We start from the raw sequence: 25,105 nt of genomic DNA, 5'->3' as shown, positions 1-25,105 counted from the left end.
GGGTGGGAGTTGGAGGGAGGCAGCCTGGGTGGGTGGGGGTCAGAGGGAGGAGGTCTGGGGTGAGGATCAGAGGGAGGCAGCCTGGGTGGGGTGAGAGTCAGAGGGAGGCAGCCTGGGTGGGGTGGGGGTCAGAGGGAGGCAGACTGGGTGGTTGGGGGTCAGAGGGAGGAGATTTGGGGTGGAGGGGTGGTCAGAGAGAAGCAAGCACTGGCCTGTGCAGAATTCACCTGGAGCCCATGCCTTTGGGGTGGGCTCCTCTCCCTTCTGCAGCCTGAGGTCTTTGCCACTGTCTTTGGCTCTGACTGGGGTTTCTCCCAGTGCACACAGCTGCTGGCTGAAGAGCTGGGGAGAGCCCTGTAGGCACAGGGCTGGGATTCCCAGACCATGTCGCATCTTCCCAGCTTGGGCCAGACCTACCATCTCTAGGTGCCTCACGCCAGCACGAGAAGAAGGGGCCTGCCTGCCGGGCTGCTGCGGAAGCACGGCTAGAGGCAGTGGCCCCGTGATTCCAAGTTCACTGGCCTGGACAGAGCACAGGGGCCAGGGGCCACACTGGTCAGGCCAAGGGTGCTGGGCCTGGAGGGCAAGGGCAGTCTCCCATCAACCGAGGGCTTTGGGGTTGGCCAGAGCTGAATGGAGCTGAGCTCTGCCTTTTTCTTGTGATCTTGAGCAAGACATCACACCCCTCTCTGCCTCATTTCCCTCCCAGGGATAAAACAGGGGTAAAAACAAAACCAGCTCAAAGGGCAGGCCTGGGATTTCCACAAAATGACACTGCGCAGTGCTTGGCCCCATGCCTGGCATACGTGGGCTGCCATTCTTGCTGCTGCTGCTCCCGGGGGCTGTGAATCCAGATTTTTCTGCCTGAGTCTGACAGACCTGGGTTTGAGTCCCAGCTCCCGGTTAACACCGTTTCTATCGTGAGTCATCACAGAGGCATTCTGGGACATGCTATTGCCTATAGGTCAAGCCACCTGCCAGGGTAGTGGCAGCCAGGTCTGAGATGTGGTCATGTACCCCAGGAGCCTGGGCAAGAGCCCAAGAACACCGTGGACATTCCACAGAGCCCTGGTCTCCTGACCAGCCGCCCCGGGCTCCGATTCAGGGTGGCTGAGCCAGAGCCCTGCTCCAGGTTCCTCTGGCTGTGGCTTCAAGCAAGTCACTTCATTTCTCTGGGCGTAGGTTCTCCGTTTGTAAGGTAGTGATAGACACAGCAGTGGAAGAGAACTGCCCCGCAAGAATCATCCAGGAGAAGGCAGACACAATCAGGGAGCACAGTATCCATTTCAGGCACTGTACCAACCCGTCTGAGGTAAAGATGAATGAGCCTGTCTCTGCTGCAGGAAACTCACATTCGAGGTGATGGGGGATGAGCCAAGTGAGAAGCTTGCTGACCTAACCCACACCTAACCAAACCAAGGGCAGAGAGGGAGGGAGCAGCACGTGACGGGAGTTACGCTGACAGCAAGAACCAGCTGCAGGCAGGGCATGCTCCAGAAGGGTTAACTGAACCTGGAAGTTTGTTAGCTCACATGCTGACTATTGTATTCTTCTTCCAACAGCTCGAAAAGGGAATGATTCCAGAAAAGAACCTTCTAGCATCCTGTCTAGTTATGTTCAGCCATAACCGTGGCTGACTTATGAAATCAGTTTGCCACCAAGTCATATCCCGAACAACTTTTCTAGGAAAAGTTATAAAAAGGATAATAGGAAGAGAGAATACAATAGGGAAGAGGTGGATTGAAGTGTCAAAAAATCCAGTAGAGCTGGAAACAGAGGTACGTGTACATTGTTTCCTGTGGAATACTGCATTCAAGGCCGGTCTCCTCCACTCTCTCTGTGTCCACACCCTTTGCCGTGTGACTTTGGGGTTCCTCGCACTGAAGAAGCTGGGGATATGGCTTTGGATTCAGCCACGTGACTTGTTTTGGGCAAGGGAAGTTTAGCAAGTACAATGTGACCCAAGAATATAAAAAACACTCGCGTGAGTGGGCAAGCCCTCCTGTGCTGGGGGCGCTGCCTTGAGAAGAACAGGCCCCAGGCACAGCACGGGTCTGAGGACGAGCTGAGAACACGTGGAGCAGAGATGTCCCACTCAAGCCACCTGAGCTGGGCCAGCCTGGATCAGCCACCCTACAGATGCAAAGACCAGTAGATGCTCATTGTCACGGAGGTTTGGTGGTGGTTTGTTACCTGGCGACAGCTGACCAATGCAGCTCTGAATGTCTCGTTAGTGAGAAATAAAAAGGGGTGCGCTCAGAGTACAGAGAAAGAAAGGAAGCTGTTTGGCAAAGATGGTTTTCTGGCTGTTGGTGTTCACTGACGGTGGGCACGTTGCTCAGGAACTTTGTGACCCTCCTCCTATGAGTGGTCAAGGTGGCAGTCACGTGGCTGTGAACACGAGGACACGCAACATGGTTTAGCAAGTCCGTTCCAGCTGTCAGACTAGAAACACGTTGGTGTATTCATTCAACTATTATGAAGGATAAAATTAGCTAATCAGATTGCATGATTTTCCCACCAAGTTTTGTTCTGAATACTTGGGGGGAGATTATATAGTTTTTCTATAATTCCTTACAGGAGAAAAAAAAAATCCTAAAACTTCACACAGAGTAAGAGCACAGCAGGTAGCAAAACTCCTAATTAGAAATACCCACTAAAGAATTCCTCCATTTCCTTTTAAAGAACAGTATAATTACTTCTAAGAATTGAAAAATTGCTTCATTTGATCAAATATTTTGATTAGCAAAGAAATTAATTGTACTGTATCTCCATTTGTATTTACAGTGAATAAATGAATGTTAAAAATAACAACAGCAGCAAAACTGCCTGTCAAAAAACAAAAAAAAAGGATAGAACATAAAAAATCCAGACGAAAATGAAGTGGTAGCTCTGTGTGCAAGCGTGCTGCTACAGACCTTTACCGCCAGACCGAGAGCCCCCAGACCGAGAGCCCCCCCGCCGACGGCGCACTCTCATCTATCAGGAGCTCTTGAGATCTGCACGATTAGGGGATTGGTGCCTATAACCCAGTGCACTGTTGGCAGAAGCAGGGGAGTGATGCTAGGATTCCAGGCGTAATCCAGGTTTCCCGGTGGCATGACCACTGCCTTGAACTGAGATCTCTTACCATGCAAGAATTCTTGCTGGGCAATGAACAACGGTCAGCCCAAAGATCCTTCCTTTGGGAAGGCTATAACCAAGACGAGCTTCTAGTCAGCAGGGCTGGGCTACTCTCCTGCAAGCAGACAATGGAGCTCAAGACGATCTGACAGCAAAGCTATGCTCTTCCCACTCCATCATGACTCCAGCACCTACCCCATGCACGAGAATCCACACACCTACCAATAATAAGGAGGTGACAACTCATACATATGACAAGGGCATACCTACTGTGTATCAGGCACTGGCCCAGACACAGGGAACAGAGCAGTGGATGCAGATGGACCCCCTGCCCTGGAGGAGCTGAAGCTTTTGGAGACGCCTAAGCAAGTAAGCAGGGAGGTGAGACCTTCCGTGGGCCTGCCTCCCAGAGCCCTTCCCCCTCTGGCTTCACCCCACCATCCCTGCCCTCTCCCCTCACCTCAAGTCATGCTAGTCATGCCCACAGGGCGGGGCTTTCCCCACCTGGGTCCCTGCACACGTGGGTCCCCACACCCAGGAAGCCCCATCTCCAACATCCAGACTTAGCGTAAGCTCGTCGAAACTGTTTGCGCCCCTCTTTGCCCTGATGATGCAGAGTAAATCCTCTGCGTCCCCTGGTTCCAAGCTCACTTCCATCCTACAGCTCTACATTCACAAAGGATCTATTCGGATGCCTTTGCAAACGCCCCATTCACAAACCCTTCGGTGGTAGCGTGAAATTGCCATAAAATGCAGAGAGATAAAGCAAACATTTGAACCACCCCTTTGACCCTTTAATGATTCAATAAACTCATGGCTGAAGTCATTTATGAAACTATTAAAATAAATTCTTCCACTCAAATAAATTCCACACCATATAATCACATCATTACTAAACATTAAACATTAAACACGCACTCACCGAAGTAGGAGAGAATAAAAAAATAAATAACGGATGCAAACATTTCGGGTTTGCTCTGTTCGGAACCACGTGAAGCTCTTCCTGCACGAACGCACTCAATCCAAGTAACAGCCCCGCGGAGCGGATGTGAGGACGGCTCCCATCGGCCAGGCAGGACTCTGAGCACTCGGGCCTGCTGGCTCTGCGCTTCTAGGCGTGTAACCCCTCTGTACCTCAGTTTGCTCAACCACAGAAAGCGGATAATGATGGAACCCACACCTTCAAAGGCTGTTAGGAGGCTGGCCGAGTTAACGTACAGCACAGTACGCAGGGGCTTAGACCAGTGCCTGGCTCCGGCATGTGCGCATATCACGGCGGGGGGGGGGTGCTGGGGGGGTTGGGGAGTTGGGGGGTGTGTGACTTGCTTCTTCCTCTTAATCTCTCAGCATCAACCATCCAAATTCAGGCCGATAACAAGGCAAGAGATGGAATGTTCTGGTTTGCAGGCCAGTGGTCACAGCCATTTCTGCAGAAACAATAGTTACTTCCAGGGAACTAAGTATCTGTCTTCCCACCTGCCCGGCCCCCAGGGCGGGCCCAGTGCCTGGCACACATTCTTTTTTTTTTTTTTTTAATTAGGTTACGTTAGTCACCGTACAGTACATCATTAGTTTTTGATGTAGTGCTCCATGATTCATTGTTCCTGGCACACGTTCTTATCTGCATTTGCTGAATGTTGCATTGAAGATTCTTCCGATGGAATGGGACATCTACAGCCGGAACATGAATAGCTCACCAGCAGGTCAGACACCAAGGCACGGGACGATAACCAAGATACTAGCGCCATCTGTATTTTGGATTTTCTCTGCAAGAATTATTTGGGACAATGGCTTCTTGGGTTGACTCCTGGCACCCTGATATGGTCGTGACCTTGTACAATCAATGGTACAGCTCAACTCTGGTCCTTAATTGACCCCAAAATTGCAATTTAATTAGCCCGTCGTGACTCTGGAAGGACAAATGAACGGGGCCTGCCTGCGTTGGCCGGGCCGCAGTCCGTTTACTTGGAACATGTAGGTAGCATCCCACTGGGGCTAGGAATCAAGAAAGGATGCCAACTCAGATTGGAGAGGGCATGTTTGTGGAAGTGTTTTTGAGAATGCCAGAGTGAGTGACAGACACAGGCTGGAGCATCGGAGGAGCTGGGACAAAGAGGTGGACGAGAGCCAGTCCCTGCCCCCCAGGCGCTCGGGATGTTTGGATTTGAGAAAAATTCACTCATTCAGATTCATAGTAACTACTAGAAATTTAGTTTGGGTGTGCTTTCTTCCAAACCTTGCTGACTGGACACGATCACTTCATTATCTGCCTGACACAGTTGTGTTTGAAAAGGGGTCCGTCAGATGGAGAAGGGGGGGCAATGTGCTCCCCCCACCCAGGTGGAAGCCAGCCAGCTGTGGCCCCCTTCACGTTTCTGCCAGGGGCATCAGAAACCAGGCCATACTCCCTTTGGTGGCCGCCCCATCCTGCTTCTAGCGGCGTCCTACGTGGCGGCTGCTAGGGCAGTGGGCCCCCAGCCCCTACTCCTGCCCAGGAGGCAGCTCCAGACCCAGGCGCCCCCCAGGAGGCGCAGGCGGAAGAGCTAGAACAGACGTGAATCTGGGGGAGTTTTTAACCTTGGAAGAATGACTCTGCATATGCTAAGGGGTAGTCAAGTACAGCGGGCTGTACACCTAATTCTTCATCTCCCGGGACAATGTTATTTGCGTTCTGTGGCTTTTATCACTCCAGTTGGCTCTAAGTGGGCTGTCCACATTAGTGCAAATACTGGGTCAGCGCTAGGACTGGTGCAGACACCAATGCTCAGAGGAAAGAGACACTTGCTTGTGCCAAGGTACCAGCGTTCTCCACCAGTAGGGCAGCCGGCTCCCCAAACTCAAAGGCTCAGACAGGCGAGGTGGGTGGCTTCTGTCTGCCTGGTTCCCATGAGGTGCCCCCGATATTCAAGGCTATGGGTGATAATATTCCTCTTCCTTCAGCTGAGATACAGTGAGGCCAAGAGCCCCTCTCCCTGGCCTGTCACCAAGGCCACCCCAAGTGTCTGAGTCGGCCTGAGCTGCCCCTCACAACCTGCCACAGCCTCAGTGATCTCCAGGACAACAGGGAGTAAATGTTGGTTGGTAAGCAGAGAGTGAGTAAAATGTAGGGGAAACATTTAAAAATCACTGACATTATATCAAGAGGACTTAGCCTTTCTTGCCATCAGGAGCAAGAATAAGTAACAGTAATGATATATCTTAATAATTTAGTTAATTCATCCCTAATAATCTTAGAGCTCTTTCCTGTAAAGGGAACGCCCTCATTCTTTATCCATTCATTAAAAATACATGGACACCATTATATTTACAATAAAAAAAAGATAAATCGAAGTAACGCTGTTGGCAACTAACATCAATAGAACGTTCATAGAAGATTACAAACATTTTGATGTGCTTTACGGTTCCTTCTGCGGTTAAAAACTACAATCTTAAATTCTCTCTTGGAAACACCGTCTTCAGATTATTTAACATCTCACCGAGTGACTTTAAAGACCATATATTATAAACACAAAGTAAGGGAAGATCTCATTGGCTCTCTGCGCGCTACGATGTGACAAAATAATTATTCTGCCTTAAATACGGATGCGTTTTGTTAAAAAATTCCATTATTTCCATGGTAATAAAGTAGAGAGATTTTAGATGGGTTTCTAGGATGTCTTTTAAAAATTCTGTTTCTCCTCTGAACGGTATTTTCATATTCACGGAAGATACCGAAAGTGCACTTTAGGACTTAAAAGAAATGTTAAGCAGGAATGATTTTCTAAAAACAAGGTGATCCGCTATATTTTGCACATAGCATTCTGAATGTAAAATCTTTTTTCCCAGAAGTGAAAAAGAGGTATTTGCTGAGGATGGAAATTCAGATAATGTTTTCACCCGGTTTGGAGGCATCTTATGAAGAAGGAACCAACGCTGTCATTCAGGACTTGTCTTTTGTCTTCGTGTTCGCCAGGTCACAGGGGAGGATTTTGGTTTCAATACTCTGTTCCCCTTCTTTTACGACACCTAGGTTCATGCTTCTCATCTGGGGTGTGATGGTTTGGCAGGAGCGGGGAGGCAAATTCCTTACTCCCGTCTGCAAAGACAGGTCCCCTTTCTTCCTCCAGCTCACAAGCCTCGGGGGCCACAGGAAATCCCGAGCGTGGCTCTCCAAGCCAAGTGTGGGTCACGAGAATGACATCACAGAGACTGAGCCCGGGCTGGGGTGTGTTGATCTGCGCTGGCCCCAGGCCCGTGACCCGCACTCCAGGCCGCGCTTAATGGAGCGGCAAAAGGAGCGAGGAGGGGGCCACGCGCCACGGAGGAGCCGCATGCCAGGATCTGAAATTAACCCTAACCCTAACCTGTTCTGAGAAGCCCTCAGATGATTCTCATATGTCATGTGTGACAGGCATATGAGACAGGAGATCAACAGACGTTTTGGAGGACAGATTTAGCAGGGTAGCCAAGATAAGAAACGGCTTACGAGTAGGTGTAAAATTGTCATCTCTACTCTCTGTCTACTTTCAATCTACTCAAGGCCTTACAAAACGTGTTAACTACAATTCCAGTTGTTCCTTTCCCAAGAACGGATTGGGTTTGGTGAGGGATTATTCACGGCGAACCTCCTTTGCAGGGAGCAGTGCCGGCTGTCTTAATTACATTTTGGTGATCTCCTTTTAATTACTTGCCTCCCATGCGTCCCCTAGAGGGAAAGGATCACTGGTATCATATTTAATGAGCTTGAGGAGGATGCGTTAACTATTCCTATTATTTGTTAAATTTTTTCCTTCTATTAAAAACACCAGCCCAGGATTAAACTTCAGAAATCATCACAATGAAAGGTCAGCTCTCCCACACTCTCCTCCCCATTCCAGCCACCTCGGCCAAGCTAACTCACATCCTTGCTCAGAAGTCTCAATGATCGCAAAGGGACTGAACTCTGGAGCAACGAACAAAGGGCAGGGATGGTGGTCTGTCCCTGCCACCACCTCCCCAGCCATCTGCAGATAAACAGGAAGAAGGCAAACCCCCACATGGCCTGTCCTGACTCAAACCGCCTCTGGTTGCCCCACATGGAGGCCCCACACCTCATGCCTTCATGCTTTCAGCCTAGAAATCCCTCAATCTGCCTGTCCTCCTGGCCAGCGCACCTGTGCCCAAGTATAGGCTTCTCAACAAAGCCCGGGGGGCAGTCCCAGCAGTGCCACGGGTGGCCCCAGCCCCAGCCTCTTCCCGCCCAGCACGCTCGCTCCTGTCCCTAAGCACCTTTCCCATTGTCACTCACATTGCAATTAATCTGAAAACCTCCCCACAAGAATGCTCAGCAAAGTGTTTCCACTGGTGAAGGAGAGCCCATGCAGGAAATCAGGAGATGTCAGGGAAGCAAGTTAGCAACATTGGAAACTCTACCCTCGGTCCGGTCACTGCAGAGTGGGCCGAGATGCTCAGGATGACCCTTGAGGGAGGATGGCCGTGACCATGCTGAGGCCTTGCCCTGCCTCCTTGGTCAGCGGGCCGCCTGGCCTCTGGACCCCAGGCCGCGGTGAGGACTCCAGGTGGTCAGGCACTAAGCCGCTAGAAGGGTTTGGGCTCATACTTCGAAGGGCTCACTAGAGGCACGCCAGCAGCATGAGAAGGCCAGACACTGGAGCCACCTGCAGGGCCAAGGCTAGGGGATTGGCTCCATCCATTAGCACAACCCTGTCCCAGCAGACCCCTTCCTCCCTCTTTCCTCCTTCTAGAAGCCACAAAGCCGGGGCCATTCCTGACTCTCCTTTCCTCATGTAGCATGGAGCAGCAAAGCCTGTCTGTTTCACTTTCCAAATGTATCTACAACGGAGCCACGCCAGCAGCAGTCCTCCGCAGGGCTGTGAGCTGCCTCCCTGCCCTGGCGCTTGGCCCCATGGTCTCTGAGCCATATGGCCGCCACCGTGACTTTTCTAAGTGTAAGTCAGGTCAAAACGCTCCTCCAGCCCTTGCTTCTGTATATTTCTCAGAGTCCAAGGCAATACAGTCTTTGCCATATCCAAGCGACAAGGCCACCTGCCCCAGCCCTCCCTGATCGCATTTCCTTCTCTCAGGCCCAGGCAGCCACACCTCGAGCTGCTGAGACACCCTCCTGCCGAGTCCTTGGACTAGCTGTGCCCCCTGAACGCCATCCCCTGGAGGTCACCTGCTCCCTCCCTCACCTCCTCTGGCTCTTGGTCCCAGGCTTTTCAGATACGCCTTCCTTCTGTCCTGCTTTATTTCTCTCGGCAGCATGTCGTGGAATCTGACATAAGATACATTTCTCATTTCTTGCCTCCCCCCTCTGTAGAACGCAAGCGTCTGGAAGGCAGGGACCATGTCAATTTGGTTCACGGCTGACCCAGCACCAGCTCAGTGCCGGCACACAGTGGGCCCACAGGAAACGCTGGTGGATGGAGGAGTGGGTGAACCCACACAAAGGGACGGCACACACCAAAGGCAGTCCACGTTCTAGAGAACAATCAGTGAAGTGGAAGATGCCGATGACAGCACGGTAAGTGAAAGAGCGGGCTCCAGAGGAAACCCTGCGGTGGAACCTGGATGGGAAGCGGGGAAGCCTCACCTCTCCTACCCACCGGCATGTGAACAATGCCCAGGAGGCTTGTTTAGGAAATCGAAGGGTGACCCAGAGGTAAGAAGGTGCCACTCTGGAAAACAGTATGGAGGCTCCTCCAAAAGTTGAAAATAGAGCTGCCCTACCACCCAGCCATTGCACTACTAGGTATCTACCCCAAAGATAAAAACACAGTGATCCGAAGGGGCACCTGTCCCCCCGTGTTTATAGCAGCAATGTCCACAATAGCCCGACTGTGGAAAGAGCCCAGATGTCCACTGACGGATGGCTGGATAAAGAAGATGTCGTATCTATATACAATGGAACACCACTCAGCTGTCAGAAAGGAAGAAATCTTGCCATTTGCAATGACGTGGACGGATCTAGAGGGTATTGTGCTAAGCGAAATAAGTCAATCAGAGAAAGACAATTATCATATGATCTTACCCATATGTGGAATTTAAGAAACAAAATAGAGGATCATAGGGGAAGGGAGGGAAAGAATAAGATGAAATCAGAGAGGGAGACAAACCATAAGAGACTCTAAACCATAGGAAACAAACTGAGGGTTGCTGGAGGGGAGGGGGTGGGGGGATGGGGTAACTGGGGGATGGGCATTAAGGAGGGCATGTGATGTAATGAGTACTGGGTGTTTTATGCAACTGATGAATCACTGAACTCTACCTCTGAAACTAATAATACATTGTATGTTAATGAACTGAATTTAAATAAAAATTTTTTAAGAAAGAAGGTATGCAGCAGTAACAAAGTACAGTGACTGCTTTCCGGGGGGCAGAGCTGGGGGTCGAAGAGTTGATCCAGTGATCTCTCCTTTTAATGCTCTCGCCACTGTTTAATTTCCTCTCTGTGGGGCATATATTACTTTTATACAAATACAAAATGATTGTTAAAAAAAGTCTTTTAAGACTTGAGAATATCCCCCAAACCCCCCAAATCAGCAGCATATACACTCTGTCCTTGACCCCACCCCCAAAAGATACGTGTCTAGAAAACAGGATCAGAAGTAAATAAACCAGAATGTTAACAGTGGTTGTCCCTGGGGGTGACTTTTATTCACTCCTTCAAAATTACTGGAATATTTCAAATCATGTAAAATGGACATAAGTGACTTCTACACATATTAGCTTAAACCGCATGAAATTGTCAGTAGTCAATCATTTATGGATCTAAAAATGGTGATTTCATATGATTCAACCCAATAGAAAAAATTATTTTAAAAAATACGGGGCTGTTTTCAAGATCAATAAAAGTTTTTTTTTTTTAAAGATTATTTATTTATTTATTTGACAGAGATAGAGACAGCCAGTGAGAGAGGGAACACAAGCAGGGGGAGTGGGAGAGGAAGAAGCAGGCTCATAGCAGAGGAGCCTGATGTGGGGCTCGATCCCATAACGCCAGGATCACGCCCTGAGCCGAAGGCAGGCGCTTAATCGCTGTGCCACCCAGGAGCCCCAAGATCAATAAAAGTATTATTCCCATCTCTCAACTTCAGCTATTTTATTTCTTTGGATTCTCTTCTTTAGGAAAGAATCTAAAATGCGGCTATAGATTCACATGTGGGGTGTTCACGGCAGGGTAATGACAATGGCGAGTCGATGGAATGCTATGCAGACCTTTGAACCCACATTTGGAAGACCTTCCCGTGACGTGGTGCAATTTAGTATGAAGGAGAAAAAAGCAAGATCCATGGTTATGTAGCCGGTGTTACGCCTACTTGTAAAAGAACACGATCTACTTGCACACCGTGCCCACGGCAGCGCTATTCACAACAGCCAGAACGGGGAAGCCACGCCAGCATCCGGTGACAGACGAATGGATAAGCAAAACATGGTATGTCCCTACCATGGACTAGTGTTCAGACTTAGAAAGGAAGGAAATTCAGACACACGCTACAACATGCGTGACCCTTGAGGGCATGAGGCTGAGTGAAACAGACCAGTCACAGAGATAAATGCTGTGTGATTTCACTTATACGAGCAGTCAAAATCACAGAGACAGAAAGCACAACAGTGGTCACCAGGGGCTGGCGCGGAGGGGTTACAGGGAGTTGATGAGTGTCTAATGGGTCCAGTTTCCGTTTGGCAAGATGAAGAGAGTTCTGGAAGAGGATGGTGTTGGTGGTTACACAGCAGTGGGAATGGATCCTAACAGCACTGAACTGTGCACTTAAACATGATTAAGATGGTGAATTTTATGTGGAGAGCATTTTGCCACAGTAAAAGAATTGGGGAGAAATGCATTAAAAAGGGAGAATAAAAGACGTCCAAGGCAGTGTGGCACATCGAAAGGTCAGCTCTGGAGCTGACGCTGCCTGGTGTCCACTGTTGGGGGAGGAGGCCATGCGCAAGCCTGACTTCCAGAGCCTGTCCGTGTCCCCGGGACCTTTCCTACCGGGTGAGCCAGGGTGGGGGGGCGGGAGGGGGACCAGTGCATGCACAGCGGGGGCTATTCTTGCTAGCAAGCACCATCTTGGGGTTTAGAGCCCTGTTTGTTCTTTTACACTTTCCTGTATTTTCCAAAATTTCCACAACGAATATGTATTTCTTTTAAAGTCAGGAGAAAAAGTATCATCATTAAAAATAGTGAGGTTCACTGTAAACAGAGAGAAAAGACAAGTCACGGGCCAGGAGGAGGTATTTGCAACTCACATACCAAGAAAGGACTGGACAACGAAACCTGAATGGCTCATAACACAAGAAAATGTCCAGCCTTCCTAATATTCAGATGGGCAGAAATGAAAACGTCTGACAATACCACAGGTTACCGGGACCCCGGCACGTCAGGAGCTCTCACGCGAGGCTGGTGGAGTGTGCATGACTCGTACAGCCACAGCGACGGTCCCTGGGACGCTGAACACGCACCTGCCCCACCCCCCTGATCCCACGCAGGGTAACTCCCGAGGGTCACAAGGAGACAGACACAGAAGGCTGGCTGGTGCTTTGCTTGTAATGGGAAGACTGCAAACAACCTACATGGTCATTAGCAGGGGGGTGATAACTGAATGGGGCGTGGTCACCTAATAGAATATATTCATCTGATGGACTAACTTCATAGCAGCCTAATAAGGGAATGAACTGAAGCCAATGGATAACATGGATACATCTTGAACACGTGAGAGTAAACAGAAAAATAAGTGCAGAAAACAATACTCGATATTAAAAAGTTAAAATTAAAAAGCTTTAAAACATGCAGTGCGACAGTATCTATTGTTTAGGAATGTCTGTCTAAACAGCAAAGATGAAAGAAGTCACAGGCCCCACCGGAGACGGCGCAGCACTGAGGGACCTGGACTTCCTGCTCACAGGGCAGCTCTACCGCTGGCCATGGGGGTGACTGCACAAATCCCAGGGTCCCCAGCTATAAAAAGGGATATTAACAGCACACACCAGGTAGTGCAGCAAAGGACTGAACAGGTTAATATACATAAAGGACCAGAAGAGTGGCCCTCGGAAGGCACTATACAGCATTTGCTGTTGTTATTAGTATTATAATGAACCTCAAACCTTAAAAATGTTCATGCTGTTCGCTCTAATCATCTAGTTTTCAAGAAATTGTTCTAGATCAGTGATCAAGGATTTATGGATTTAGGTATTAATCATACATAAAAGTGTGCAATTGGAAGTGACATTAAGTGTCCAGCTGCAGGGGACACTTCAATATATTGTAGGACAGGCCTGCTGTGATTTGACTGTCGCACTAGTTTTGGATTGTTCACGTGTTTCTTTTCATCCCCCCGGCTGTGTAGACAGGGACCACAGCACTTGTGTGTTGACTCTCAGTACAAAATGGTGTTCAGAGAAATCTGTTTTGGCTAAAACTAGATCGTGATTGTTGCTAATGCTGTTGGTCCATTTACATTTAGAGATCAAGAAACAGCCTCAGAATAAACAATTTGTGCAACCAGAAATGCAGTCCGGGGGAGAAGCAAGAGTCCTGCAGTCAGCCACACACCCTCTTCCAGGAAGCCCTCCCTGACTTTCCCAGCACTCTTTCCTTCGCTGAGCATGCCTCTGTTAAAGCCCATTCCCTCCATGTTTACCTCCAGCCCAGACTTGGCTGATACATGTCCCAGGGCCCAGCACATAGTGGGTCTTTAACAAATGTCTCTCAAGTGGGTCCTAGTTCCTTCATCGCCAGCTCAAGGCCTGACATACTGTGGGCCTCACTTCTTTGGACACCGATCATCTTCAGGGATCTAAGATTCTCGAGAATTCTGAAACAACCAGACAAAAGCAAGCTCCCAAACTTCTAAGGAAAGGAAAGGAAAGGAAAGGAAAGGAAAGGAAAGGAAAGGAAAGGAAAGGAAAGGAAAGGAAAGGAGTTTTCAATAAAATAAACATATTTGCCTGCTACCTCCGTGTAGGATTTATACTGCATTTTCATTTGGAATTAGCTAGTCACATGAGGTGATTGCCAATTTATCTGCTGTGATTTTAATCAATTACCCATTTTGCAAAAACTACTTTTAGCCCATTTTCAAAGAGAGATGCTTGTGTGCTGCCGATATCCTTACCTCTTCAAAGAAGGAGCTGAAATTCTGGAGAAAATATTTCCAATTTATATGGGGGGTTAGATGAATTTTCAGTTTTCTCAGAAAATAATGATACTGGTTGTCTGTTAGTTTGTAACAGAAATCCTTAAGAACTTGTCCAAAATCCGAAGCCTTTACAAACCCAGTGTCCTCTTTATCCAATGCAGAAAATGCCTAAAAAAAGAGAGAAAAGGCAGATGCTACTGTCAAGTGACTATTTCAAAAATATTTTCCTGAAGTATTGCTTTTCCGAATGCAAATGAAATCAAGTGTATTCAAGTGCCCTGTAAAATCTACCTTCCTAATAAAATGCACCATGATTGAGAGATCGGGACAGGTAAAGCACAGGCCCGGTGTGAGAACTCCTGTACCGCAGAGAAAAGTAGTCTTGCTGGCTCCTCTTTGGATTCAGAAAGGCAGAGGAGTGAGGAGGAGCCCTGGCCCCCTTTCCGCAGGGGAAGCCACCTGAGCTCCAAGGAGGGCTGTCTGACAGTGAAGGAGAGATGCTCCTGGGGTGAAACCATGCGCCCAAAGTCTCCCCATCGCGACATCCTAGCTCCTTGGAGCGTACGTCCCTTGTAATGGGAGGCTCAGGTGCAATCCCCCCAGGTCGGGGTGTGGGACAGGGGGTCTCAAGGTGGAGCCTGATGTCGGAGGTGGTGAGGAGGAGGAATCAAGGGACCACCCTGTCCCCCACTCCCACCCTGAGGCTTGCACAGGGAGACTGCTGCCCTTTCCCCACCCTGGGCCAGTGTCCCTGTGGCCTTGCCTCCCCGGAAGGCCCCGCGGTCACATGCCGGTGCTGGAGGCGCTGGGGCGGCCAGGGCCAACCCAGCGGTACAGTAGTCAGACTGAAAAAGTGCAAAAACGTGCTATAAAAAGAAAGCACATTTTTTTCCATCTGTTGAAACAAAATCATTCATTTTTATTGCACTAGAAAATCTGTATCAAGTGGTAGGTTAAGATCTTTTTTCCTTAAGTAAGAATTTAATGTGCTTGCAGACCCAAAACCAAATTCCCTTGTGGTTAATTCTCTTTCAGGGCTAATTAGGCACATCCCATCCGCCCATGGGGGTGGTGATATATGTGTAACCAAATTAACCTTAAAATACTGTCTAGCTTCAAATTTTTATTTAGCCTGTGGTAACATTAGGACAAAGCTGCGGGGGGGGGGGGGTGGAAAACTCTCTGACTGCCGGTCGGGAGTGAACTTTGAGCACAGGCTCTGTTGCCTGCGGTAAGACCGTAACCTCTCTGAGCTTAGCTTCTTTGGTACACAAAAGAGAGACTCCGTAACTCATATCGTTCTGTTTTACTATGGCCCCCAAACACACCTGTCCGTGTACCTGGCACACAGTGGATCGCAGTAAAGGATAATGACCATGAGCACGGTCAATGGAGCGTTTGTGTGACCTGTGCTTCCCTGGGTCTGCGTGGCCTCCCTGTGCGTCAGTCCAGCCCGCCAAGCCACAGGACGGGTGGAAGAGTCAAAAGTGAAGAGGCTTTAGAACTATGAACTCTCTAGAAATATAAGGTATTGTGTCATTTCAGAAGCAAGATGCGTCTGAGACAGGTCTCCAGTGACCGGTAGAGATGCTAAATGTGCCAGGTGTCCTCTCTGATGGCTGTCCTCGGACGTCGCCATTCCTTCCGCTCTGCTCCGCAATGCCCTCTCTCCCTCCAAGCCATCCGCCACTCTCTTGGCCAGAGAGTCTCACTCTCTGGCTTAAAACATCTCTTGCCTAAAGAGTGTTTCTTGGAAGTGAGAACCGCAGTTCCGCCCAAAGGTTCCACAGACCTCAGTTTGAGAAACATCCTGATAGATGTTAGTGGGGCCCCTTTAAGTCAGAAGGGGGCAAAGCCATCCTGCAAATGGATTTATTTGGCCTGTAAGGTGCTTTTGGAAAATCTGAGTATGTGCTGATATTTAGAAATCAGGAGGTTTCATAGCTTCTTATGAAAAATGACAAGCTCTAGCAAACTGGGGCCCATGTTCAGCTCCGCAACAGGTGGCTGGGGCTCTAGCCTGCTGTGGCCACCACCCGGCCCCCTTCATCATTTCTATCGCCCCTGGTCGCGGTGAACATCCGGGTCTGCAGTGCTCACTGGCTGACCGCGGGGCCCAGGGCCATCTCAAGCACAAGCTCTGGTCTGAAAGGCGCATAGGTGGTTTTCCAGATGACCCGCGTGGTTTCTAGATGACCCACGGCATGTTCAGACTCATTTTTATCTTTAATCATTAAAATAAAGACATAAAAATCTTAAATCCTCATAGAGAGCTCCTAGATGTGAAAAATGTCTGCTCTCCCGTGTGAAGATCAAGTTTGCTGACATTCTAGAACTTTCACAGGCCGGCTGGGTAGCACTTGCCTTTCCTCTGCTCTCTGAACCCTTATGCTTGGACTCCACAGCCCACTTGGCCTCCCTATGCTGAGAGGATTTTTCACATGGGGGAATCAGTGAGCATGGTCCTAGGTTTTGGAGAGGGTCTGTAGGTCCTCCTGTCACAAATGTAAGGGCAGAGTTGCTCCGACTCTGCCCCACATCACACAGGATGCCTTGGATTCACTGTCTCATTAAACTATAAGACCTGTCCTCTGCAGACAGCATTTTTTCTTCTTCCTACTGCTGCAGGGGAAACTGAGGTGTGGATCCATCTGGGGGACCGCCACCCCACTAGGAGCATGGCCCATGCACTATCTTCCGAGGACTCTAGCGTGGGCCACAGCATCATCCCCACCTAGGCCAGGGTTTGGCACACTCTTCAGTGTCATACAGACGTTAGCTGTAAAATGTCACTGTGCTTGGGGGACTGCCTTCCTGACCCTCCCCTGGCTCCTGGTGGCCTTCGCAATCAGTCTTTGTGCCATAGCTGGACACTGGCCAACCCTCTAAGGCCACCTCGTGTGATGGGCCCAGTGCTCGCAGGATGTGCTGGGCATGCTCACCTGAGGACTCTGTCCTCTGCCCTCCTGGCCTGGAACACCCTGCCCTCATTCCAGACACAGCACTGGCTACACCCTGAGCACCTCTATGTCAGAGAGCACGCTCAGGATGCAATCATGGTAGCTTCCTGTAGAGCAAACATGGATACACATTTGCTCAAATGCACAAGCTGATCTTGACTGACCCATCCAAGTTCTGATGCCCCGTGAGAGTGAGGAGAGGTGCAGGGGTCCGGGAGGAGAGGAGGGCTGAGAGCCGCTTTTCATGAATGGACGTGAGGGCTAGAACTTCAGTTTCTAGAATAAAAGTACTTTCAGTCTGTCGTACCGTTGACAAAGCCACGTCAGAGGTGGCGACAACTTCCTGGACGTTCTTGACAACCTCCTCTGGGTCCAGCGTCGCGAAATTGATTGGCACGTTCTCCTCTTTTTCTTTTGGCTGGGGTCTTGTTGGCTTGCTGCTCTCCACCACTTTCAAGAAGTCAAGGTAATTGAAGGCGTTATCATGCCAGCTGATTCCCCAACTTGTCCCGAAAGAAAGAAAAGAATACATTAATTACAAAAAAACCCCCTATCACATATTCTTTCAACAAACAGCCGCTGAGCACAGAAGAGTGAGCGGAATGTGAATAACGTGAAGACACCGTTCTCTGGCCTGGAGGCGCACGCGCGCCAGCTAGCTACGACGGCAGACGGGCGCCCACAGATACGGCCGTGTAACGGATCGAGCAGCAGGTCAAAGTGAGGGCTGCCGGGGCTGCAGACTGTCCTTCCCTGAGGCTCTGAGACTTGAAGGCTGGACAACAGAGCTCAGGCTTCGGGGAGCAGAAGATGGGGAGAGAAGGCCCGGCTAAGTCACCTGATCCACTGATTGAGGCAAACGAAGGAGCCTCAGCGGAGACGGGACGCTTGCAGAGGGGTGGTGCGGGGAGATACACCTGGCAGTGGGGTCAGGGACGGTCTGGAGGTGAGGCTGGGGGGCGTGGGGGCTTAGGGCTGTGGTCGTCATGCCCGCAGCTCACGAGCACTGGACCGAGAAACGGCCGCGGGATGTGAAAAGAAGGGGAATACGTCAGAGACCGCGGAAAGGCAAAAAGGAACTGAGGCAAATGGATGTCAGATTGTTTTTCAAGATGAGCGGGAACTAAGCTGTCAAGCCAAAAGCACTCAAGAGATAGTTTTACAAAACCTGTATAGCTTAGTATTTTCTCAAATAGAAATTCTGTCTGAGTGCACGTCTCAGTGAGAACACGCCAGATAGAAACAGAGGCCCCTTCCTGCCCTCAACTCTAGCACAGAAGAAAATACCTTTAAAGTCTAGAAGAATATATTGTGAGAGACAATCCCAAAGTTTCATGAGAACATAGAACATATTTCAAGATGTAAGATAATTCAAAATAAAGTTTAACTGCGTTCGAAGTTCACACTTTGTCACTTAAGTTCTCTGAGGATTACTGGCACTCTGACACCCGAACTTTCTATCAGCAGGGTGGAGTGCACGTCAAAGAAGAACAGTGTGGAATGTTGGTAAGCCGGAGAGAGAAGTTTCTAGAGACTCAGATATCTGCTTCTAAAGAAAAGGAGCCAAGAGCTGTGCTTTTCCAACCCACAGCTGCAGAGCGGCCTTCCATGGGCCCCGCGTCGCTGGCTCACATGACGGAGACATGGAGGAAAAGCCTAATCAACTCTGTTTCATCAGCAGGATAAATTGCCAACTTGGTATTAAAATTTAGTAATAAAATCAAATGCATATGCTAATCGCAGTATTATTTAGAAAAGTCTATTTTGGATCTGGAAACGAATAATCTACATATAATTACAAATAACAGAGATGTTTATCATCAAGAGGTCTTTGAGAAGAAACAAGCAACTGAGCGTTGGATCCTTATTAAGGTTTCAATTTGTAAAAAAGTTGATCACCCCCATTGAAAGGTGGACTACAGAAATCCCACAGTCTTTTTGTTGTTACTTAGAAAAGTATCAAGCCTAAGTATGTTTTAACAAGACTCTCTTACAATCATTTAGCTAATTATTTATCTGGTGCTGTTTTTCTATGATTTATTCATTGAATGCATATGAATTCTCATTCAGCTGGAAATACATTTAGTGAGAGGAGATCCTGTTTAAGGAAGGAGAGAACATATAGGCATATTTGAGGAGGAAATGGTCCTTCTTTTCATTACACAAACACAGACATACGCACTCACACACACTGGCCCTGAACTTCTCTCGGCTCAAACACAGAGGAGCAATGGCTTCAACATTCTAAGGAAAAATGATTTTCTCCCTAGGATTCTATGCTCAGACAAGCTAGCAATCTACATGAAGGAGATTAAACAATTTTTTCAGACAAAGAACTGGGAAAATTTATTTCCTGCCCCTCCTTTCTTAGAAAGTTACTTCAGGAAGTACTCCAGCAAAATAAGAATGTAAATTAGCAATAAAAAGGCATGTGGTGTAGGAAACAGGGGATCCAACCCTGTTGGAGAACAGTAGGGACAGACCTGGGACAGGACAATGGTTGGGGAGGGGCAGGCTATAGGATGGAGGGCACCTGGGGAAACCTGTCAGAATAGAAGTGGGATGGAAGGCTGGGGAAAGCTGAAGGTTGACAATGTTGAATTTTACCTGAGCCCCGTGTTCCCAGAAAACAGCTCTTTATATTCCTGGCAACAGCTGACACAAAGAACCACCTTTCCCCATATGACTTAGAAAAGATGCATGGACGCCCAGGTTTGCCCACAAGAGGGTGGACACGAGGCTCAGGGACGGTGCCACTGGGAAGAAAGCTCCTTTTCATTCATGACCTGGGCACTGAACAATACTTACATAGTCACAATTGCCAAAGGCTGGTTAATGGTTTTTGAGTTTCAGAATCAACCTGAGAATTCAGCACAGAAGACCTGGTTGTGGCTCCAGGACAGAAGATTACATTTAACTCCCTTTTCCCCAGAATAAAACCGTACCTGACAACAGATGGGACACGGAAGGAGCAAGAGACAGAGGTAGAAAGAGGAGGGGTTGCTGACATGCACAGAACTCAGAAGTGTCACTCTGTCCTCACAAAGCTGAATGGCCTGAAAACCAAAAGCTTTTCTTGTCCATTCAGAAAACTGACATCACAGAGCAAAACATCAACCCCAAATCTGGAAGGATCTGGGCGAATACGAGAATTACGGCCAAGGTCTGCTTTCCTGGATCAAAACCCTTTGGAGGCAGAAACTGGAACACTTCAAGGGTCATGGGAAAAATGGGTGGAGGCTGTGTATGGACTGTGTGCAGGTGAGAAACTCGTGGGGACCCGTCTACAGCTAGAAGTGGGAGTGACTGTGGGGTGAATAAGAGAAGGACTGGATGCTCCACACCACTCCTCATCAGGCAGGGTCATGCAAACCAAAACCACAACCAGGTGTCACCCTACACCTATCAGAGTGGCTAAAGTGAACAACACAGGAAACCACAGGTGTCGGCGAGGACGTGGAGGAAAAGGAACCCTCAGGCACTGTGGGTGGGACTGCAAACTGGGGCAGCCCCTGCGGAAAACAGTATGGAGGGTCCTCAAAAAGTTAAAAATAGAACTACACTGTGATCCAGGGATTGCACTACTGGGTGTTTACCTAAAGAATACAAAGACACTAATTCAAAGGGATACATGCACCCCGATGTTTATAGCAGCATTATTGACAATAGCCAAGATATGGAAGCAGCCTGAGTGTCCACTGATAGATGAATGGATAAAGAAGATGTGATATATATATATATATATATATATATATATATATATATATATATATATATATATTATTCAACCATAAAAAAGAATGAAATCTTGCCATTTGCAGCAACGTGGATGGAGCTACAGAGTATTATGCTAAGTGAAATATGTCCATCAGAGAAAGACAAACACCATATGATTTCACTTATAATTTAAGAAACAAATGAGCAAAGGGAAAAAGAGAGAGAGAGACAAATAAGAGACAGACTCTTAGCTAGAGAGAACACACTGCCGATTCCCAGGGGGGAGATGGGTGGCGGGGTGGGTGAAATACGGGATGGGGATTACAGATTACGCTTATCATGATGAAAAAAATAAATGAAAGAAAAAATAAAATAATTATATCATCAAAAAAAGAAAAGAAAAATACAAGGACTGGTTAAGAGTCTGCGTGGGAAGCACTTGGGCCCCATGCCCCTCCCAAATTCCAAGTGTCTGGGAACCTGTCCCCCTCCCCCAGCACACACGATGGAAGCTCTGGAAGCTGTGCTCTCTGGAGTCCAAGTTTCTGAACCAAAAGGCGCGTGTCCTAGTGCAAGACAGGGAAGGTTCTTCTCAAGAAGAGGGAGTAGGAGGAAGCTTATATCCTGACTTTACTAAATAGTTTCCTATGGCTCCATAACAAAGCGCCACAGAGCAGTGGGTGGCTTAAAATGTCACGCATTTCTTCCTTTACAGTTCTGGACACCGGAAGTCAGAGATCAGTTTCAATGGGCCAAGATCAAGGTGTCGGCAGGACTGTGTTCCTTCCAGAGGCTAAGGGAGAATTGTTCTTGGCTCTTCCAGCTTCTGGTAGCTGCTGGTGATCCTTGGCTTGTGGTCACACCGCTCCAATTGCTCCTTCTGTGGTCACTTCTGAGTGAAACCTCTCCCTGACTCCCTTTTATGAGGACACAGAGATCTGAGGCCCACCCAGACAATCCAGGATCATCTCCCCATCTCAAGACCCTTAATCTCATCTGCAAGGACTCATTTTTCCATATCACGTAACATTTACAGGTTCCAGGAATTAGGACCTGGATATCTTCAGGGGGCATTATTCAGCTTGCCACACTGGCTGTTGAAACTTCTAGGCTCCTTCTCCCAGGCAGCTCCCAGGCAGCTCCCAGAATGTTGGCAGCGGGGCACCAGACAGTCTTCTCTGGTTGGGTTGCCAGATTTAGAAAAACGAACCAACAAAAACTTAGCAGGGCACCCCGTTAAATTGGAATTTCACATAAACAAAGTAATTTTAATATAAATTGATCCCAAATACTGCATGGCACATACTTAAACTGAAAATGTTACCGTTTATCTGAAATTCTCATTTAACTAGGCATCCCTACATGTTATGTGGTAACCCTAGTCTTTGGGAAATCTGACCGGCCCAAAAGAAAAATGTTAAAGATCCTGACACTGGGGATCCTCCAAGGACACTTCCTGCCAGGTTGCGCCACCGCATTGGTTCAGACTGGAAGTTCAAAGCCAAGTCAGCAAGGCCCACCTAACTGCCCAGATTCGAATCGGCTTCTTAGAACCTCACTCTTCAGCATATTTTTGAGGAGAGCGTCTAACATGGAAAATAGTAGAACAAAGCAACACTGAGGAGAGACCCCTATGGTGAAGAAAACTTTTTAAAAAGTCTGTTAATACCTTCAGAGAAATGAAATTGTGCATCCACAACTCAAGAACACTATGCTCTGAAGGAGGAACATTCTGAGAGCAAAACCCAGTTCTGGTCGTTAGAAATACGGTTAAATACGACAGCAGAGACAAAAATCCCAAAAGAAGGCTTGAGAACTAAAATTGGGGAGATCTTCCAGGAGGGGAAGCAGAAAGGAAAAGACGGAAGATGGGAAAGATTTTAAAATATGAGGAAACATCCTACGTGGTCAAAGATTCAGTAAAAATAAGAGTTTCACCAAGAACGGAGAGGAAGTCCTTCACGAAGTAATCCAGAAAGTTTCTCAGAATTAAAGAGCATGAAAAAGGTCGTCCGGGAGTATGAAGCTGACAGATGAGCCGATGTGTCTGAACATGCCAGAAAAAGGTTTTTACGACTGGGGGTGTGGTGGGGGTTTCATTAGTGATAATAAGTACATAGAAAACCATGAAAATAGACTAATTCTGGGGAACACAAAATGCTACGTAGAAGGGGAAAAGTGATCCACGAAACAGGTCACGATGTTATAAACCCCAAATACTGATCTACCCGAAACAGCGATGCAGCAACATGGGGGCCCGCGGAGAAAAGTTTGTGGGTTCCCACGGAGAGGCGGGGGCTGAGTGGGTAAGGCGGCTGGTGCTACGTGGTGGGTGAAGGAAAGTGAAACCCACGTCTTCCTGGTACAGAGTCAACAGACACTGCCTGAAAGTTACAAGCCAGGAAGCAGCACATAGAAGCTTGTCACTTAGAACCACAAGTTAAGGACCAAATGGTACCCGTGAAAGTGTCAGCTTTGTGGACGTGGGGACGGGGAAATACCCAGAGCGCAGGGTGAAAGGGCTGCTGTCTTTACCGCAGAACCATCTGACTCCCACCAAACGGCATGAGTAACGCAGGGAAAGCAAAAACTCATGTTAGCGGAGAGGACGGCCACGGGGAGGAGTGACGGGTGCCCTCCCTGTGCTTTGGGTTGACTCCACGAAGCCTGGCCGCAGGGAGGCCCCGAGGTTACTAGCTGTTTGAATGGACAGAGAGGAAGAAGAGAAAGCCATGTGCCAACTTGTCTTCCCGTCCCGACCAGGTGAGAAGCACCGCTAAGCCAGTGGAGGAAAACCTGTTAAGAAGGTCGGTCAGCTCCTCTTCCTTGAGCGAACAGCCGCACTCCTGCAGCACCTTCTGCATCCTGCCCATGGATATGTAGCCGTTTCTGGATTTGTCTAGTTTGGTGAGTGCTCTGCTGATATCTTGATAATGGTCCTTAAGCTTTTCCCTGAAAGAGAAGATATTTGAGACACCCTAAAACCAGGAAAACAAATCCTTTCTTTAAAGCGAGAGCTCCATGTGTTCTAATGATGATTTGCTGGTTCATCGAAGAACTAATTTTGGAAGATGTTTCGCAGCCTTGGTGTAATGTTTACATTAAACGGTATTCTGGAAAAAAATAATAGGTCTGTATTATTGTCATTTTATTATTATTATCATTAGTGAAACTGTGTTAGAGAAATTACAACCTTATTCTTTTTACTAGAATTGTACTTTAAAAATAGAACAAGGAATTAAGACCTACAGTGATATTACACACATGTGAACTACAGCTTGATTCTCTCAATGAAAACCTGTGGAGCACCTATTATGTGCCAGCTACTGCTCTGGGTGTTGGGAGGCATCTAGGGATTCAAACAGGCATCCCTAGAAGAACTTACACCCCCCTGCGGCGAGGCTGACATCGGACAGAAGGGGTCAGCGCAGTGCACCAGTAGAGACCGGAGAGCGGGGCTGAGAAGACCCCCAGTGGGAGTGGCGCTGCAGTTCCCATGGGGAGGTGCAGGCAGGCCCCACTGGGAAGGCAGCACTTGAGCAGAGATGGGTGTTAGCCCCAAATAGCTCTCCTGGGCCACGGGACAGCCAGCGCCAAGGCCCTACGGCAGAGGTGCACGAGCTCGGGGAGTGAGGAGGCGGACGAGCTCTTAGCGTTAGCTGGGCAGAAAGGGTGCCCTGGGACCCCTGGCTTTTTATCAGATAACTGCGTTGTTAGGAAACACAGCCACTGTTTGGGGGCATCAACTGGAAAACCAGGGACTGTGCGGTCTTCATGTTCTCTCCCATTGGTGCTTCTCAACAACCCTGCAAGGGAAGTGGGTAAGTATCACCCCACTTTATAGACGTGGAACAAGAGTGCCTGGCGCCACGGTGGGACAGAAGCAGTGTCCAGCTGCAGCTTCTGCTGGAGGGCTGTTTTTCTTGCAAAACATGTTTAAGTTTCTATACATCCATTTTGTAGGAAAATTCTTCCCTGACCAAAAAAAAAATACACACACACACACACACACACACACACAGTTAAGGGACTAAAAAAGTGTGGAAATCTTTAGGGAGGAGCCATCTTGCACCTGACGGTGGTGGACTGATGATAAACTCCATGACCTTTGCTGACCCAGGTCTCTAAAAAGAGAGACCCCCTTTCTACCACCCTGAGCAACATGCTTGTGTGGCAGGCTCAGAC

At 48.4% G+C, this 25,105-nt stretch overlaps 1 protein-coding gene across 1 annotated transcript in view; it reads right to left on the bottom strand.

The window, feature by feature from the left end:
- The window catches only part of EFCAB6 (EF-hand calcium binding domain 6), a 234,412-nt gene that overhangs the window by 27,862 nt on the left and 181,445 nt on the right, over nt 1-25,105 (bottom strand). The window contains exons 25-27 of the mRNA XM_045779957.2: nt 23,717-23,872; nt 17,511-17,706; nt 14,220-14,411 (exon numbers count right to left, since the gene is read on the bottom strand). Coding sequence (XP_045635913.1) covers nt 14,220-14,411; nt 17,511-17,706; nt 23,717-23,872 — 544 coding nt within the window. The remainder of the gene's footprint in view (nt 1-14,219; nt 14,412-17,510; nt 17,707-23,716; nt 23,873-25,105) is intronic.

The sequence above is a fragment of the Ursus americanus genome, chromosome 17 (assembly GCF_024610735.1).
Source record: "Ursus americanus isolate L20-20 chromosome 17, mUrsAme1.1.p, whole genome shotgun sequence".
Classification (NCBI taxonomy): Eukaryota; Metazoa; Chordata; class Mammalia; order Carnivora; family Ursidae; genus Ursus; species Ursus americanus.
This window is presented reverse-complemented; position numbering and strand designations above follow the sequence as displayed.